The sequence below is a fragment of the Caenorhabditis remanei genome, chromosome X (genome assembly GCF_010183535.1).
Source record: "Caenorhabditis remanei strain PX506 chromosome X, whole genome shotgun sequence".
NCBI classification, from domain to species: Eukaryota; Metazoa; Nematoda; class Chromadorea; order Rhabditida; family Rhabditidae; genus Caenorhabditis; species Caenorhabditis remanei.
Genome location: NC_071333.1, coordinates 3,587,109 through 3,603,456, shown reverse-complemented (window position 1 = coordinate 3,603,456; position 16,348 = coordinate 3,587,109). Strand labels below are relative to the sequence as shown.

The 16,348-nt window shown below is 37.5% G+C and overlaps 4 protein-coding genes across 4 annotated transcripts; 2 read left to right on the top strand and 2 right to left on the bottom strand.

Annotated features, from left to right (window-relative positions):
* Positions 1-750: 750 nt before the first annotated feature.
* GCK72_022681 (uncharacterized protein) lies at positions 751-1,005 on the top strand (the record flags this gene model as incomplete). The annotated part of the gene is made up of 2 exons (XM_053734986.1): positions 751-829; positions 878-1,005. The coding sequence occupies 2 exons, from the start codon at positions 751-753 to the stop codon at positions 1,003-1,005; spliced, it is 207 nt and encodes a 68-aa protein (XP_053578552.1).
* Positions 1,006-6,854: 5,849 nt separating this feature from the next.
* GCK72_022680 (uncharacterized protein) lies at positions 6,855-8,803 on the bottom strand (the record flags this gene model as incomplete). The annotated part of the gene is made up of 3 exons (XM_053734985.1): positions 6,855-7,409; positions 7,454-7,507; positions 8,699-8,803. 3 exons carry the CDS (start codon positions 8,801-8,803, stop codon positions 6,855-6,857), a joined length of 714 nt encoding a protein of 237 aa, XP_053578551.1.
* A 2,018-nt stretch (positions 8,804-10,821) lies between these two features.
* Positions 10,822-11,648, bottom strand: GCK72_022679 (uncharacterized protein; the record flags this gene model as incomplete). The annotated part of the gene is made up of 3 exons (XM_003105380.1): positions 10,822-10,997; positions 11,042-11,465; positions 11,541-11,648. 3 exons carry the CDS (start codon positions 11,646-11,648, stop codon positions 10,822-10,824), a joined length of 708 nt encoding a protein of 235 aa, XP_003105428.1.
* Positions 11,649-11,898: 250 nt separating this feature from the next.
* Positions 11,899-13,049, top strand: GCK72_022678 (uncharacterized protein; the record flags this gene model as incomplete). Its single annotated transcript, XM_003105323.2, has 6 exons — positions 11,899-12,098; positions 12,145-12,291; positions 12,338-12,561; positions 12,611-12,726; positions 12,772-12,844; positions 12,892-13,049. The coding sequence occupies 6 exons, from the start codon at positions 11,899-11,901 to the stop codon at positions 13,047-13,049; spliced, it is 918 nt and encodes a 305-aa protein (XP_003105371.2).
* Between the last annotated feature and the right edge of the window lie 3,299 nt (positions 13,050-16,348).

Sequence of the window (16,348 nt, the reverse complement as noted above, 5' to 3'; positions counted from 1 at the left end):
CGACAAGAAGGAATTTTATTCGACTGAAAGATCCTCAACTGATATGTAGGATCGAGCTAATTCCCCTTGTCTGATTTTTATTGATGTCTAATTTGTTGCTGTTTTGGAGTTGCGGTTTCCACTGATGGCCGTGGTTTGGAAACACCAATTCTGGCGAATATCAAAAGAAATCGTGACAAGCTCAATGACAGTGTTGGTTCGATAGGTGGTCCATCGCGTGTTTACAATCAAGAAGGAAGCATGCATCGAACATCTTTCAATAGTTTCCTAATCTATCAAGAAAGTACACACCTCGGTATGGAAAGTCGCCGCCCATGAAATGTTAGTTTTTTCAAACATGTTAATTTACTGTTAGAGAAGATGATAGTTCAATGGATTATCCTAGTGGGTTCCGGTATCGGGCTCAAAAAATTTGAAAACGAATAAAAAAACCTGTGGTTTCAGAATCCGCAAACTATTTCGGAAACCTGGCAGGTCAAGTACATGCATAGAGAAGTTTATGGTAGGAAAAGTTCGAAACTCAACTAATGTCTTCTTCCGCGGTCCTCATCCAACGTATTCTCGAAAGAATTATGATGTGACATTGGAAAATCAGTATAATGTAGGTGTAGGCATAGCTCCAGGGGATCTCATAACAATTTTGATTTTCAGAATCTCCAAACCATTCCGGAAACCTGGCAAGTCAAGAACATAAATGGAAAAGTGTATGGTCGGAAAAGTTGAAACTTCAATTCGGCGGACGCTGAACAAATGCTGAGTCATATTCTCTCCGAGTTCATGAATTCTATCATCTATCAAGATACTGGAAGGCTGGAAAGAAACCTGGAAGGTTTGTATCAATATCCGGATATCCTCCCAATGACCATTTTTATTTCAGAAGGAGCAACCAGCCAGACTGGAATGCAGCAACTCTACGAGCTCTTCAATGGAAATCGAGTTGAAGTCTGGTCCAATCGAATCATCAGTTTGGGAGAAGTCACCTCAACAATCGTATTCACTGACTAGACGACTCAAGTTGCCAACCTCTTCTGGACGGTATTCAAGAATCAGTGCTCGAATAATCCGTACGAATGGGAGATCTAATATGAAATTGAAATTTTTTGAATTTTGGCTTTACTTGTTATAAAATTTTAATAAAATAAATAGTTTTTTATTTAAAAAACTAATATGTTCGTGTTTTTTTCTCCAGAATTTCAAGTTAGAGTTCTACATAATATTTTATTAAGCATTCGCTTCCAGGAAGAGTTTTCATTCATCTTGGCACGTCTTTTTCTATACTTGCAACGGGCCGGGCCGATTTGAGAATTTTCACCGGCCCGGCCCGGTCGGCCCGGGTCACAGTACAAAAATTTGAAAATTTGAATTTTTTTGAAAATTTTTTGTTTTTTTTCGCTAAAAAGTCGAATTTTCGACTATGTTTTTACATATCGATAAAACTCAAGTGTACATAGGATTTTTGACTATTTTTGATGAAAATTTTAAAACATTTCGAAAAATGTTGTGAAAAATTGTGCTCATTTTTTGACTCCGGGCCGACCGGGCCGGGCCGGGCCGGGCCGGGCCGGGCCGATATTTTGCAAGTATGTCTTTTTCCCCTTTTTCATGCATATTCAAGTAACCATCTGCGTTGAAACGATCAAACACCCCTCGTTTTGAGACGATGCGTTATGCAAATAGAGTTTATTGGGCGCGAGAGAGTATGCAAAGATAAGAGGGTGCTCTCTTCTCATGACAGTGCACCCGTGATTCCCAAAATTCCTCAGCTTCATAAAGTCACACATCAGTAGTTTGATGTGAACTTTTTGAGCAGAACACGAAAAAACTTTCGAAAATACTGACATTTCTTCATTTTCCCACTGTTCTTGGGAATTCATTCAAACGGATTTTTGATCTTCACATTCATAAGCCAACAAGGTGCAAACGCAGAGATCAATAAAAACAAAATGTCGGCCAGTGCTCTTAGTGTTGTTCTCGTCCACACACATTCCCACCTGTCACTATCTTTCTGGGAAATCGAATAGACGACGGCAAACCGACCACGACCTCCAGAATTGTTTGATTACTGTCTCATTTCTTCGAAAAATTACTTTTTCCTGACCCCTATTATTGATTCCTACTGCGGTAGTTCAGGTAAATAGCAGATTTCTTATCAGATGTAAACATGTCAACTAATTTACACATTGTCTCTCTCGGTATATTGTTTGGTACGTTTTTCTTCACATAATACAGTCTGCCACCTTATCTTCTTGGGAAATCATACCGGACGCACCCAATAGGCCACGCCCTCACGCCCGCACACATCTGCTAGTCATTCTCCCCTCAATGCGGCCTGCAGTGAGGTCTATTTAATTTCTCCACGTTTTATTCGATTGCTTATAGTTCCCCGCAACACTTTATAACATTTACTTTAAATTAAACTTTCTTTCAGCACCTCGTCCCAGCATCTCCTAGAAGCTGCAATGAACACGGCCTGCGAGACTACAATTGGATGAGTGGAAGCCTGCAATGATTACGACGGGTCGACGAATGCACCGATGGAGAGAGATGCCGACCTCGCAAAGGAAAAACAGGTGAAGTTTTCAAAATTAGGACACTCTGTATACTATTGACTTCCCCAACCATTCTTATCTGTGTCGGTTCCGGTTAGACTGATCGAGCATGGCGCTGTAATAGTCTATACTTATCCGGGCTGAAGTTTACTTCAGTAGACGCGGGTTTGAATCCTCCCGGGTTAGAAATCAATAAAATTATGATTTGAAATTCCTAAAAAAGGACATTTTTTATTTAAAAATCAATAAAATCATGATTGAAATTTTTAAAAACTGGGTATTTTTTGTGAAATTAACTTCCCCAACCATTCTTATCTGTGTCGGTTCCGGTTAGACTGATCGAGCATGGCGCTGTAATAGTCTATACTTATCCGGGCTGAAGTTTACTTCAGTAGACGCGGGTTTGAATCCTCCCGGGTTAGAAATCAATAAAATTATGATTTGAAATTCCTAAAAAAGGACATTTTTTATTTAAAAATCAATAAAATCATGATTGAAATTTTTAAAAACTGGGTATTTTTTGTGAAATTAACTTCCCCAACCATTCTTATCTGTGTCGGTTCCGGTTAGACTGATCGAGCATGGCGCTGTAATAGTCTATACTTATCCGGGCTGAGGTTTACTTCAGTAGACGCGGGTTTGAATCCTCCCGGGTTAGAAATCAATAAAATTATGATTTGAAATTCCTAAAAAAAAAGGACATTTTTTATCTAGAAATCAATAAAATTATGATTTGAAATTCCTTAAAAAAGGCCATTTTTTATTTAGAAATCAATAAAATTATGATTGAAATTTCTAAAAACTGGGTATTTTTTTGTGAAATTAACTTCCCCAACCATTCTTATCTGTGTCGGTTCCGGTTAGACTGATCGAGCATGGCGCTGTAATAGTCTATACTTATCCGGGCTGAGGTTTACTTCAGTAGACGCGGGTTTGAATCCTCCCGGGTTAGAAATCAATAAAATTATGATTTGAAATTCCTTAAAAAAGGACATTTTTTATTTAAAAATCAATAAAATCATGATTGAAATTCCTTAAAAAAGGACATTTTTTATTTAAAAATCAATAAAATCATGATTGAAATTTCTAAAAACAGGGTATTTTTTGTGAAATTAACTTCCCCAACCATTCTTATCTGTGTCGGTTCCGGTTAGACTGATCGAGCATGGCGCTGTAATAGTCTATACTTATCCGGGCTGAGGTTTACTTCAGTAGACGCGGGTTTGAATCCTCCCGGGTTAGAAATCAATAAAATTATGATTTGAAATTCCTAAAAAAGGACGTTTTTTATTTAAAAATCAATAAAATTATGATTTGAAATTTCTAAAAAAAAGGACATTTTTTATCTAGAAATCAATAAAATTATGATTTGAAATTCCTTAAAAAAGGACATTTTTAATTTAAAAATCAATAAAATTATGATTTGAAATTCCTTAAAAAAGGACATTTTTTATTTAAAAATCAATAAAATCATGATTGAAATTTCTAAAAACTGGGTATTTTTTTGTGAAATTAACTTCCCCAACCATTCTTATCTGTGTCGGTTCCGGTTAGACTGATCGAGCATGGCGCTGTAATAGTCTATACTTATCCGGGCTGAGGTTTACTTCAGTAGACGCGGGTTTGAATCCTCCCGGGTTAGAAATCAATAAAATTATGATTTGAAATTTCTAAAAAAAAGGACATTTTTTATCTAGAAATCAATAAAACTATGATTTGAAATTCCTAAAAAAAGGACATTTTTTATTTAAAAATCAATAAAATTATGATTTGAAATTCCTTAAAAAAGGACATTTTTTATTTAAAAATCAATAAAATTATGATTGAAATTTTTAAAAACTGGGTATTTTTTGTGAAATTAACTTCCCCAACCATTCTTATCTGTGTCGGTTCCGGTTAGACTGATCGAGCATGGCGCTGTAATAGTCTATACTTATCCGGGCTGAGGTTTACTTCAGTAGACGCGGGTTTGAATCCTCCCGGGTTAGAAATCAATAAAATTATGATTTGAAATTCCTTAAAAAAGGACATTTTTTATTTAAAAATCAATAAAATCATGATTGAAATTTCTAAAAACAGGGTATTTTTTGTGAAATTAACTTCCCCAACCATTCTTATCTGTGTCGGTTCCGGTTAGACTGATCGAGCATGGCGCTGTAATAGTCTATACTTATCCGGGCTGAGGTTTACTTCAGTAGACGCGGGTTTGAATCCTCCCGGGTTAGAAATCAATAAAATTATGATTTGAAATTCCTTAAAAAAGGACATTTTTTATTTAAAAATCAATAAAATCATGATTGAAATTCCTTAAAAAAGGACATTTTTTATTTAAAAATCAATAAAATCATGATTGAAATTTCTAAAAACAGGGTATTTTTTGTGAAATTAACTTCCCCAACCATTCTTATCTGTGTCGGTTCCGGTTAGACTGATCGAGCATGGCGCTGTAATAGTCTATACTTATCCGGGCTGAGGTTTACTTCAGTAGACGCGGGTTTGAATCCTCCCGGGTTAGAAATCAATAAAATCATGATTGAAATTCCTAAAAAAAGGACATTTTTTATTTAAAAATCAATAAAATTATGATTTGAAATTCCTAAAAAAAGGACGTTCTTTATTTAAAAATCAATAAAATTATGATTTGAAATTCCTTAAAAAAGGACATTTTTAATTTAAAAATCAATAAAATTATGATTTGAAATTCCTTAAAAAAGGACATTTTTTATTTAAAAATCAATAAAATCATGATTGAAATTTCTAAAAACTGGGTATTTTTTGTGAAATTAACTTCCCCAACCATTCTTATCTGTGTCGGTTCCGGTTAGACTGATCGAGCATGGCGCTGTAATAGTCTATACTTATCCGGGCTGAGGTTTACTTCAGTAGACGCGGGTTTGAATCCTCCCGGGTTAGAAATCAATAAAATTATGATTTGAAATACCTTAAAAAAGGACATTTTTTATCTAGAAATCAATAAAATTATGATTTGAAATTCCTAAAAAAAGGACATTTTTTATTTAAAAATCAATAAAATTATGATTGAAATCTTTAAAAACTGGGTATTTTTTGTGAAATTAACTTCCCCAACCATTCTTATCTGTGTCGGTTCCGGTTAGACTGATCGAGCATGGCGCTGTAATAGTCTATACTTATCCGGGCTGAGGTTTACTTCAGTAGACGCGGGTTTGAATCCTCCCGGGTTAGAAATCAATAAAATTATGATTTGAAATTCCTAAAAAAAGGACATTTTTTATTTAAATATCAATAAAATTATGATTTGAAATTCCTTAAAAAAGGACATTTTTTATTTAAAAATCAATAAAATTATGATTTGAAATTTCTTAAAAAAGGACATTTTTAATTTAAAAATCAATAAAATTATGATTTGAAATTCCTTAAAAAAGGACATTTTTTATTTAAAAATCAATAAAATTATGATTTGAAATTCCTTAAAAAAGGACATTTTTTATTTAAAAATCAATAAAATCATGATTGAAATTTCTAAAAACTGGGTATTTTTTGTGAAATTAACTTCCCCAACCATTCTTATCTGTGTCGGTTCCGGTTAGACTGATCGAGCATGGCGCTGTAATAGTCTATACTTATCCGGGCTGAGGTTTACTTCAGTAGACGCGGGTTTGAATCCTCCCGGGTTAGAAATCAATAAAATTATGATTTGAAATTCCTAAAAAAAGGACATTTTTTATTTAAAAATCAATAAAATTATGATTTGAAATTCCTTAAAAAAGGACATTTTTTATTTAAAAATCAATAAAATTATGATTTGAAATTCCTTAAAAAAGGACATTTTTTATTTAAAAATCAATAAAATCATGATTGAAATTTCTAAAAACTGGGTATTTTTTGTGAAATTAACTTCCCCAACCATTCTTATCTGTGTCGGTTCCGGTTAGACTGATCGAGCATGGCGCTGTAATAGTCTATACTTATCCGGGCTGAGGTTTACTTCAGTAGACGCGGGTTTGAATCCTCCCGGGTTAGAAATCAATAAAATTATGATTTGAAATACCTTAAAAAAGGACATTTTTTATCTAGAAATCAATAAAATTATGATTTGAAATTCCTAAAAAAAGGACATTTTTTATTTAAAAATCAATAAAATTATGATTGAAATTTTTAAAAACTGGGTATTTTTTGTGAAATTAACTTCCCCCACCATTCTTATCTGTGTCGGTTCCGGTTAGACTGATCGAGCATGGCGCTGTAATAGTCTATACTTATCCGGGCTGAGGTTTACTTCAGTAGACGCGGGTTTGAATCCTCCCGGGTAAGAAATCAATAAAATTATGATTTTAAATTCCTAAAAACAGGACGCATTAGTTGTTCAATCTTTGCTTCCCAAGTAAGAGGTTCACAGAAGCTCTTCTGAAGAACGTGAAAACGGCATGCATTGCAAATATAATTGTTGGCAGCAAACTTTTTGACGAAACAAAACGGGAACTCCTCGTCTGGATTGATTTGTTCTTCGGTCATTGCGCATTGCTTTGGTGGAATTGGAACGTCCAAGATAGCAATGTCGGCCAGCGGGATCAGAGGCAGTGCATCAGATGCAGTTTCGGCGTTCGGGACCACTGAAAGATTATTCGGTGCAGCAACAACGTTCAAGGACAGCGGTAGAGAGCTTGGCACAGTTGCGGAAGTCGGAGTCAGTGACAGGAGGTTTGATGCATCTGGGATTGATGGTCCAGTGAGCATTAGCGGTGGTGGTGTCCACAGCGGTGGAGATACAATTTGGCTTGAAGAAACAGAGATTGATTGGTGTGCAATTATTGTTGTTGCCATTGAAGCCATTTTGGTTGATCCAAGAATCAATGGTTGCTTTGAAGAGGAATGCAGATTCTGAAATTTCCAAGTTTGAATGAACTCTTCACTGTTCCACTAACCTTATTTTTGTTGGTTTTTGTTTTTTCTCTTTTACGTTCGAACCACTTCTGCACCTGAAATTTTAACATTTAAAAAACTTTGGCTCTTTATGATTTAACGGGGGTTTTAAGAATTAACGGGGGTTTTAAAAATAGACGGGGGTTTTAAGAATAGACGGGGGTTTTCAGAATAAACGGGGGTTTTCAGAATAAACGGGGGTTTTCGACAAGTTATATTTACTTATACTAAAAAATCACAAAAAATGGTCAGAAATGAGTCTAATTGGTGGTTGGACTCACTAGTGAAGCGTGGAGAATTTTGAAGAAACCGTTGTTGATTTGAGACGGACTCATTGTTATGACTTCTCGAACGTTCCAGATTGGTTTCTGGATTCTGCGCATTACGGGCATCTTGAGAGTTTCCTCTGTATGCCGAATGTTCAGGTTGTTTAGAGTATTCAGTGTTAGTTGGATATCTTAGCGTGTTTCGTGCTTGTTGATTACTATAGTTGTTGGTGTTATGTGTGTTATCGAAGAGTTGTTGTACTCTTGGGTTTCGGAAGTTAGTCTAAAATTTCTTCTGGAGAAGCTGGAACGCTCACGTTCAATTCATGAAATACAGTATAGTCCGTTATAATGAAATACAGTATAGTCCGTTACCCAGAAGAAGTCGAGTCACTAGGGAGAGCTCTAGTCCAAAGCTATGTTCCGATTATTGACGAAAAGAAAGGTATCATAGCCGACCTTCTTCGTATTATAACGGACTATAATGTATTTCATGAATTGAATCTACCTTATTAATCTTCCTTTCCAGCAATCCAAAAACCCAAACAGTTGGACGACCATATGATCCCGATTATATTTCGCCCCGTTTCGTCGATTTCAAATGTAGAGCAAAAGAAGAAGGAGGACAATTATTAAACTTCTCTGATCAAAAAACAATGCGACGTACAAAATAGATAAATAAATGAGAAAATGCAGAAAAAACAAAAAAACCAAAAAATTGGAAAATCCTATGAAAGAGGAGGGACTGTAGTCATTTCTGACCATTTTTTGTGATTTTTTAGTATAAGTAAATAGAACTTGTCGAAAACCCCCGTTTATTCTCAAAACCCCCGTTTATTCTGAAAACCCCCGTCTATTCTTAAAACCCCCGTCTATTCTTAAAACCCCCGTCTATTTTTAAAACCCCCGTTAATTCTTAAAACCCTCGTTAAAGAGCCAAAACTTCCATAATTTTCGTTAAAACAGAATTTATTTGCTCACCTGGTGTCTCGTTTCTTTTAACTGATCAACAAAATACTTCAAGTCGTCTTCTGTCACGTATGGTCCACATTTCTTGTCCAGAAGCTGTTCGAAGACCTCGTTCATGATGGCAACGCTTCGCTCAGAAAAACGAAACGACTGAAAAGTTATAAATGAGTAAATCATATGCGCTCGGGTTTTTTCACAACATATTCAAGTCCGTATTAATTGGAAGGGCACTTCTAAGAAAACAGTCAATCTCGGAAAGTTAATCTAAATTATGAAAAGCAATTCACGAATTCCTTTCTTTGGGAAAATGTGATTCACTTTTTGCCGAATCAGTTGGTTTCTATGTATGCGCTATGACGCTATTAAATTTAGGAATGCATTTCAAACTCGTGAAATAGTTTTTATAATCAGTCTCTCTATAGAAAAAACGCTTCTATTTAGGCAGAGTTTTCTTTTTTTTTTAACCATACATTGATGTTTCCTGCAGTCAAACATTTGGAATTGCTTGGCAGGTGACCATTCTTATTGACTGCATCCTCAATGATTTTTCGGACGACGGATTGTGGATCGGCATCAATCATAATTTTATTGATTTCTAACCCGGGAGGATTCAAACCCGCGTCTACTGAAGTAAACCTCAGCCGGATAAGTATAGTGTGAAAGGGTATTCGGCCTCTTGGTCGTTGGTCCCTTTCTTATTCTATCGCCCGAGTCTCCGTCACTCTTGTGGCTCTTCCATCTTGCGGGTGGTCACATGAGTGAGAGGGACAAGGAGGAAAAGGCACGCGGAGCCACACCCACGAGTATTCTATTCTATTTCATCAGTAAGACTTAGGACACACTCTCTGTGAAACTCGAGCATGGCGATGTACAGAAAAAAGTCAAACCGGTTTTTTTGAGTTGGTATTATGCATAGGTGGTACCTAGACAACTAATAACACATTGGTCCATATTTCATTTGGCTCCGCCCCCTACCGTCTAAAATAGCCCCTAAGGGAAGTGAAAATTCTAAAAAAAAAATCTGAAAGTTTTTTCGATTAAATTTTAACGGGAACGAATAAAAAACGTTAGTTTAAGCACTTTTTGTGTTTATACCATATTTTTAGCACCTCATTTTCACCGAGAAAAAATGAGGGGTGAAAATTCTTTTAAAAAATCTAAAAGTTTTTTCTTTTCAGATTCGGAATCTACATAAAATTTGGAGTAATATAGGCAGTGTCCGGTTAAAAATCTCGGGGTACGTATTTTTGCTACAGAGCAAAATATGCGATTTTTTGAAAAATTTCAACGTATCCCTACTCATGAAGCAAAAATTCAATGTCGCCAAATCGTTTGAGATTTTGTCAGAATACTACACCATATGTGATCTTTTCATTCCCAAAATTTCAGCTTATTCGGTTTGATCCCCGCCTCTCAAAGTTGATGGAATTTGTTCCGGTTGGAACACTAAAAATTGACATAGCGATTTTCAAAAAAGCTGCGGATCAAACCGAATGAGCTGAAATTTTGGGAATGAATAGATCACATATGGTGTGGTTTTCTGACAAAATCTCAAACGATTTTTGCTTCATGAGTATACGTACCCCGAGATTTTTAACCGGACACTGCCTATATTACTCCAAATTTTATGTAGATTCCGAATCTGAAAAGATCTCACCTAAACAAATAATGTTTTTTTGGGATATAAACAAAAGTTTGAAAATATTCCGAAAATTTCATAAATATGGCATTTTTTCTCGGTGAAAATGAGGCGCTAAAAATATGGTCTGAACACAAAAAGTGCTCAAAATAACGTTTTTTATTGGTTCCCGTTAAAATTTAATCGAAAAAACTTTTAGATTTTTTTAAAGAATTTTCGGCTCTATCCTAGTTTACAGGTCCCATGGGAGTTTACAGGTCCCATGAGAGTTTACAGGTCCCATGGGAGTTTACAGGTCCCATGGGAGTTTACAGGTCCCATGGGAGTTCACAGGTCCCATGGGAGTTTACAGGTCCTATCGGAGTTTAAAGGTCCTATCGGAGTTTAAAAGTCCCATCAACATGCGGAGTTCGCAGATATTCTGTTAAACAGCGCGCGTCATTTTTTATCAATCATTCATTTACTTTGGATAATTAAGAAATTATTTTATTTTATTTTATGCCCAACTGCCTCCTCCTCCTCTGTCCGCCTTTTTTCCACGATTTGAACGTGGTGCATTATTGCGGCCACGGCCACGTCCACGCCCACGCACTGGTTGTGCTGATGACCCACGACTGGAACGACTGCTGCTTAAGGATCTTCTACTGACAAGGGCATCATTTGAAGAGGGGGCTGGAAATTAATCGGATTTATAAAATGGAAAATGAACGAATTACCTCTGCGATGTTGTCTACTAGCTGGTGACGAATGGGTGCTGTGTCGCCGCCATCTTCCGTGACGGGCGCCCATTTTTTCTTCTTTTTTGTTGATTCTTTCTTCTTCTTCATCTTTTTCTTCATCTTCTTCTTTTTCTGTTTCTCCTTCATCTTCTGTTTCTTCTTCGTCTTCATCTCCTTCTTCTGTTTCTCCTTCATATTCATTTTCTTCTTTTGTTTCTTCTTCATCTTCATCTTCTTCATCTTCTTCTGTTTCTTCTTCATCTTCATTATTTTCTTGTTCTGTTTCTCCTTCATCTTCTGCTTGTTCTTCCATAGAAACAGTTGCACTATCGAATTCACCAAAAAGGGTGTCTATAAAGTTTCCGACATCTTTCATCATAGCTTCTCTGTGGACGTTTTCCTTGATATAATGAGTTAACTCCTAAATGAAAACTGCATTACGATGAGCATTTTTTAATGAAAATACATTGAATAAAAATGTGCATTGAATACTTACATCTATCAAAAAACTGGTCACTGCGGCTTTAACAGCAGCAACAATTGGATAAAATGCGCTTGCTCGTGAAGCGAATAATAGCAGAGTAAAAACAGTAAAGATCTTCATGCTCAGTGTTCAGAATGAGAAATATATCCAAAAATGTTATGATTTACTACGAATATGTTGTTTAAGATAATGTTGTTTTACTATCTTATCTATCTTATCTGTTGTGTGAGATACGATAGCTTTTTTTTCGTACGTGTGGTCTGCTCAAGCATTTGATTAGATACCATTTTCGCAAATGAGATAAGATAAGATAGTTAGCGGTATATATAGAATTGCATGAGCATTTTTGTTACCGTTAACTTTTGATTCTATGAAGTGGATATTGCTATTACTCTGTTGTTTTGGCTTCGTGACGACGAAGCCACGTCAAAAGTTTGAAATCGTTCCACAGCAAAATGTGGAAGGAGTGGATGGATTATTGAGCTTGGAAAGTTTAAACTCTCATAACTTGCACCACCATATCGGACAAATCGACGATTCTTCGACTAAGGGAATGGAGTTCCTAGCTAAGTATGCAAGTTTATTTTTTCTTCTCAAGTGTTTTCTAATATTACAGATACGGATTAATCGAAAATACTCGCACATGTGGCTATTGTCCCACTCCAATGTCCCTCGTCAGAGACACAGCTTTGAAATCCGATTTCTACGTTTGGCGCTGCGCCGGATGCAAGAAAGATCAATCAACAAAAAAATTAACAGTCAAGTAAGTTGAAACAGAAAAATTAATTGTTTAAAATTATCAAATTAAGAGCTGGATCTTTCTTTGAAGGATTACATTTGTCGGTTCAACAAGTATTATATGCTGCTGCTGACTGGCTCGAAAATCCTTCAAAACCGGTACTGGACGCTTCGAGAGATTTGAAAATGGATAAAAACACGATAGTAAAACTACAAGAATGGTTTCGTCAGATGACGAAACAATGGTTTTACAGAGAAGGAAGTCGTGACCCGAACATGAAACTGGGAGGCCGAAGTACGTTGAACACGTTGATAAGAGACTTTAATTTAAAAAAACCTTGCAGATAAAATTGTTGAAATTGACGAGACACTCATGTACCGCGCCAAGTACAACAGAGGCAAAATGCTTACGAGACGACAGGTGTGGGTATTTGGGATGATCGAACGAGGCACTTCGAAAGTGATTGCTTAGTTTTGTAGCATACATTCAAAACAGAACTTTCAGGTTATCATGTTCCGCGTCCCAAAACGTGACAGCGCAACACTTCTCCCCATCATTCATAAATATGTGCTCCCAGGTAAGTCACTATCAAGAAAACTTAATAACATAGCATGTTGTTTTTAGGGACTACTATTGTGTCAGACGGCTGGAGAGCATATGGAGGGATTGGAAGAATGCAGTCCGGCTACCATCATCTATTCGTCAATCATAAAACTATTTCGTGGATCCAACCGACAGAAGCGTTCACACTCAAACCATCGAGGCCACTTGGGGTGTTTTGAAAAGGAAATTGAAATCCAGATTTGGAGACCCAGAGCACAGACTCGAGGGACATATGTTTAATTATATGTTTAGAAGATTTCACGATAATTCGATGTTGCTAAATCATCTCATTTACGAGATGAAATATTACAGACGCAGCGAAAGCCACGAGGATAACTATGATTTAGACCTTGCTTGCTCTCACGATAATGACGACGATGAGGACATGGATGATGATGAAGGTGGCTCAGATCCCGACGACGACGACGACGAAAACGATATGGATGATGGAGAAGGTGGCTCAGATCCCGACGACGACGGCGACGATATGGGTGATGAGGAAGGTGGCTCAAGTTCCGACGACGACGAGATGGACGATGGCGAAGGTGGCTACGATTCGGACCACGACGTCATGGATGATGAGGATGGAGAGGAACAAAGTTTTCAAGGTCAATCACGTTCGAGTAGACAAGAAGAAGAAGTTGAAGAAGACCAAGATCACCATAACCTTCATGATGAAATCATGTCTGCCGCGAGAAGTGTTTCAGACGCAATAGCTCCTACTTCTAGACGCTCCTCACGTATTCATTCGTCACGAGCTAGTAGACAACACCGCAGAGGTAAGTGTGTTCATTTTTCATTTTATAAATCTGATTAATTTCCAGCCCCCTCTTCAAATGATGCCTTTGTCAGTAGAAGATCCTTGAGCAGCAGTCGTTCCAGTCGTGGGTCATCAGCACAACCAGTGCGTGGGCGTGGACGTGGCCGTGAGCATGGACGTGGACGAGGATTTGGGAATGGACTCACTAAAACACCAAAAAATGCAGGTCAGTATTTAAGTTGAACTCCAACATATCAAGTGTTCTCACTTTCAGTAGTAGTTCCCACCACTCGGAATCCCGTCACAGCCGTTTCACCAACACACTCACCAGAAACTGAAAGTGGACGTGGACGTGGACGTGGACGTGGACGTGGACGTGGACGTGGACGTGGACGTGGACGTGGACGTGGCCGCAATAATGCACCACGTTCAAATCGTGGAAAAAAGGCGGACAGAGGAGGAGGAGGCAGTTGGGCATAAAATAAAATAAAATAATTTCTTAATTATCCAAAGTAAATGAATGATTGATAAAAAATGACGCGCGCTGTTTAACAGAATATCTGCGAACTCCGCATGTTGATGAGACTTTTAAACTCCGATAGGACCTTTAAACTCCGATAGGACCTGTAAACTCCCATGGGACCTGTGAACTCCCATGGGACCTGAAAACTCCCATGGGACCTGTGAACTCCCATGGGACCTGTAAACTCCCATGGGACCTGTAAACTAGGATAGAGCCGTTGTCTGGGTACTCACTATGCATAATACCAACTCAAAAAAACCGGTTTGACTTTTTTCTGTACAGTGGATAACAGCTCGGTGCTCGAGTTTCACAGAGAATGTGTCTTAACATCTGGCCGGAGAGAGGTCGGTCCATCTGGACCTCTCTGCGCTTACTCAATAAACATGGATCGATTCTTAATCATGTTTTCTATATCTTATGGAAAAGATATGGGCAAATATCTAACCCATCACATGGAGATTCCCACCTCGAGATTGAACTCGAACTCTTATCTTCATATAAGAGTTCCTGGTCGTCTAGCCCGAAATTTTATCTTTTTGCCACTGCACATGATCCCACCGCAGTAGATAAAATTCCGTAAGCTAGAAGGAGTTCTGAGTGTGCCCTACCGCTACACCATGGCCCACCTATTATTCCTATTCTCCCATCCCCTACAATAGGTTGCGGTCATGTCACTTGCTTTAGTGCGGATTTTGGACGTCAATCGTCATGTATCGTTGAATTTCGACATCAATGCTGAAATGGCAAACAACTGCGTATCCAGATGAACCCGTGATGGTCAAATATGGTATTTAATTGGATGATAATTGTTCCTCTATATTGAGTGATTTTGTTCCTACGTTGAATTTTAAGCCATTGAGAGTGCTTTTCCGTAGTGATTTGTATAAGAGCGTTGAAAATTCTGCCTTGATTCAGACATCCCCCTCCTCACCCTTACCATATTTTAATTGCAGTTAACTAATCTCAACGACTAAATTTTCTTTTTCTTTCTTTTGAGAAGTAAGACCCAGATAGAAGCCGCCAAAAATAGTCTCATTCTCATTGTAGGCCCCCGCAGCCCCCAGCGCCGTCGTTCTTAAAATTCCGGTAAATAGAGTAAGACTGGGCAAAGAATTTTTGAGATGAATCTGTTTGAACTGTATTTTATGCTAGAATCAGTTTGAATATAAGGGCGACCGAGTCATTCCGATAGACAGTCTCCTAGAAAAAATGATGTTGCCCTCTTTTTCCACACTTTCTCACCCACCAAAGCGGAAGAATATCGGGCCGTTTTCCGAAAAAAGAAAACTTTTTGCACCTCAGTCAAAAAGTCTTCTTTTTGTGGAAAAATTCGAATTTCCTACCAAAATTCAAATTCACATTCTTTTCTATGTTTTTCAAATTTCCTTTTCAAATTCTATTTTCAAATTTCTTTTTCACCTGAAAGAAAGAAACACAATTTTTACCACCACAATAATTTTATTATAATAAACTATTAAAAAACAATTAAAAAACTATTAAAAAACAATTAAAACAATTAAAAAAATATGAAAATAAGTAAAATAATTAAACAATAATTAAAACAATTCGGCTGATGAGTACGGTGACGGCGATGATGAGTACGGTGGCACTGAAAATGTGTATTATTGTAAAGTATTGTTTTCTCTATCTATCTATCAACTTACCTGTCTGTTGGGTGGTGATGGCTGTTGGGTGGTGGTGGCGGCTGGGGTGGGATGGTGGTGGTGTGATGGCCTATACGGCAACTACAACCACTTCCACCGGGTACATGGACCCTGGGTCCTCCGCCAAGTGGTGGACCCAGACCGCATGGGCCTGGTGGAAGTGGGTGGCCACCGTGGTCCAGCGGCTCCGTGGGCCGAAAGCCATAAATGAACTAAAAGAATAACCTCTAGATATGTATAAAAATAGTAAACTCACTTATAAAAATAGTAAACTCACAAACGTGTAAGTTGCAGTTTGGAGCTCTGAAAAATGATGAATAAGTTTGAATTTCAGGTGTGGCTCCATGAAAAAGCTGCCGAGTCAATCATCCCCAAAAATCCCAACAACGAGCAGGTGGAAGGGTTCAACAATTGGGTATGAGTAGTATGGGGATAAGAAGAAAGGAAGGGGGGTCCCCTAACAGCTGTTCCCCGCACGACACCTCCCAAAGTCTTCTTTTTGTGGAAGAAATTCAAATTTCCCGCCAAATT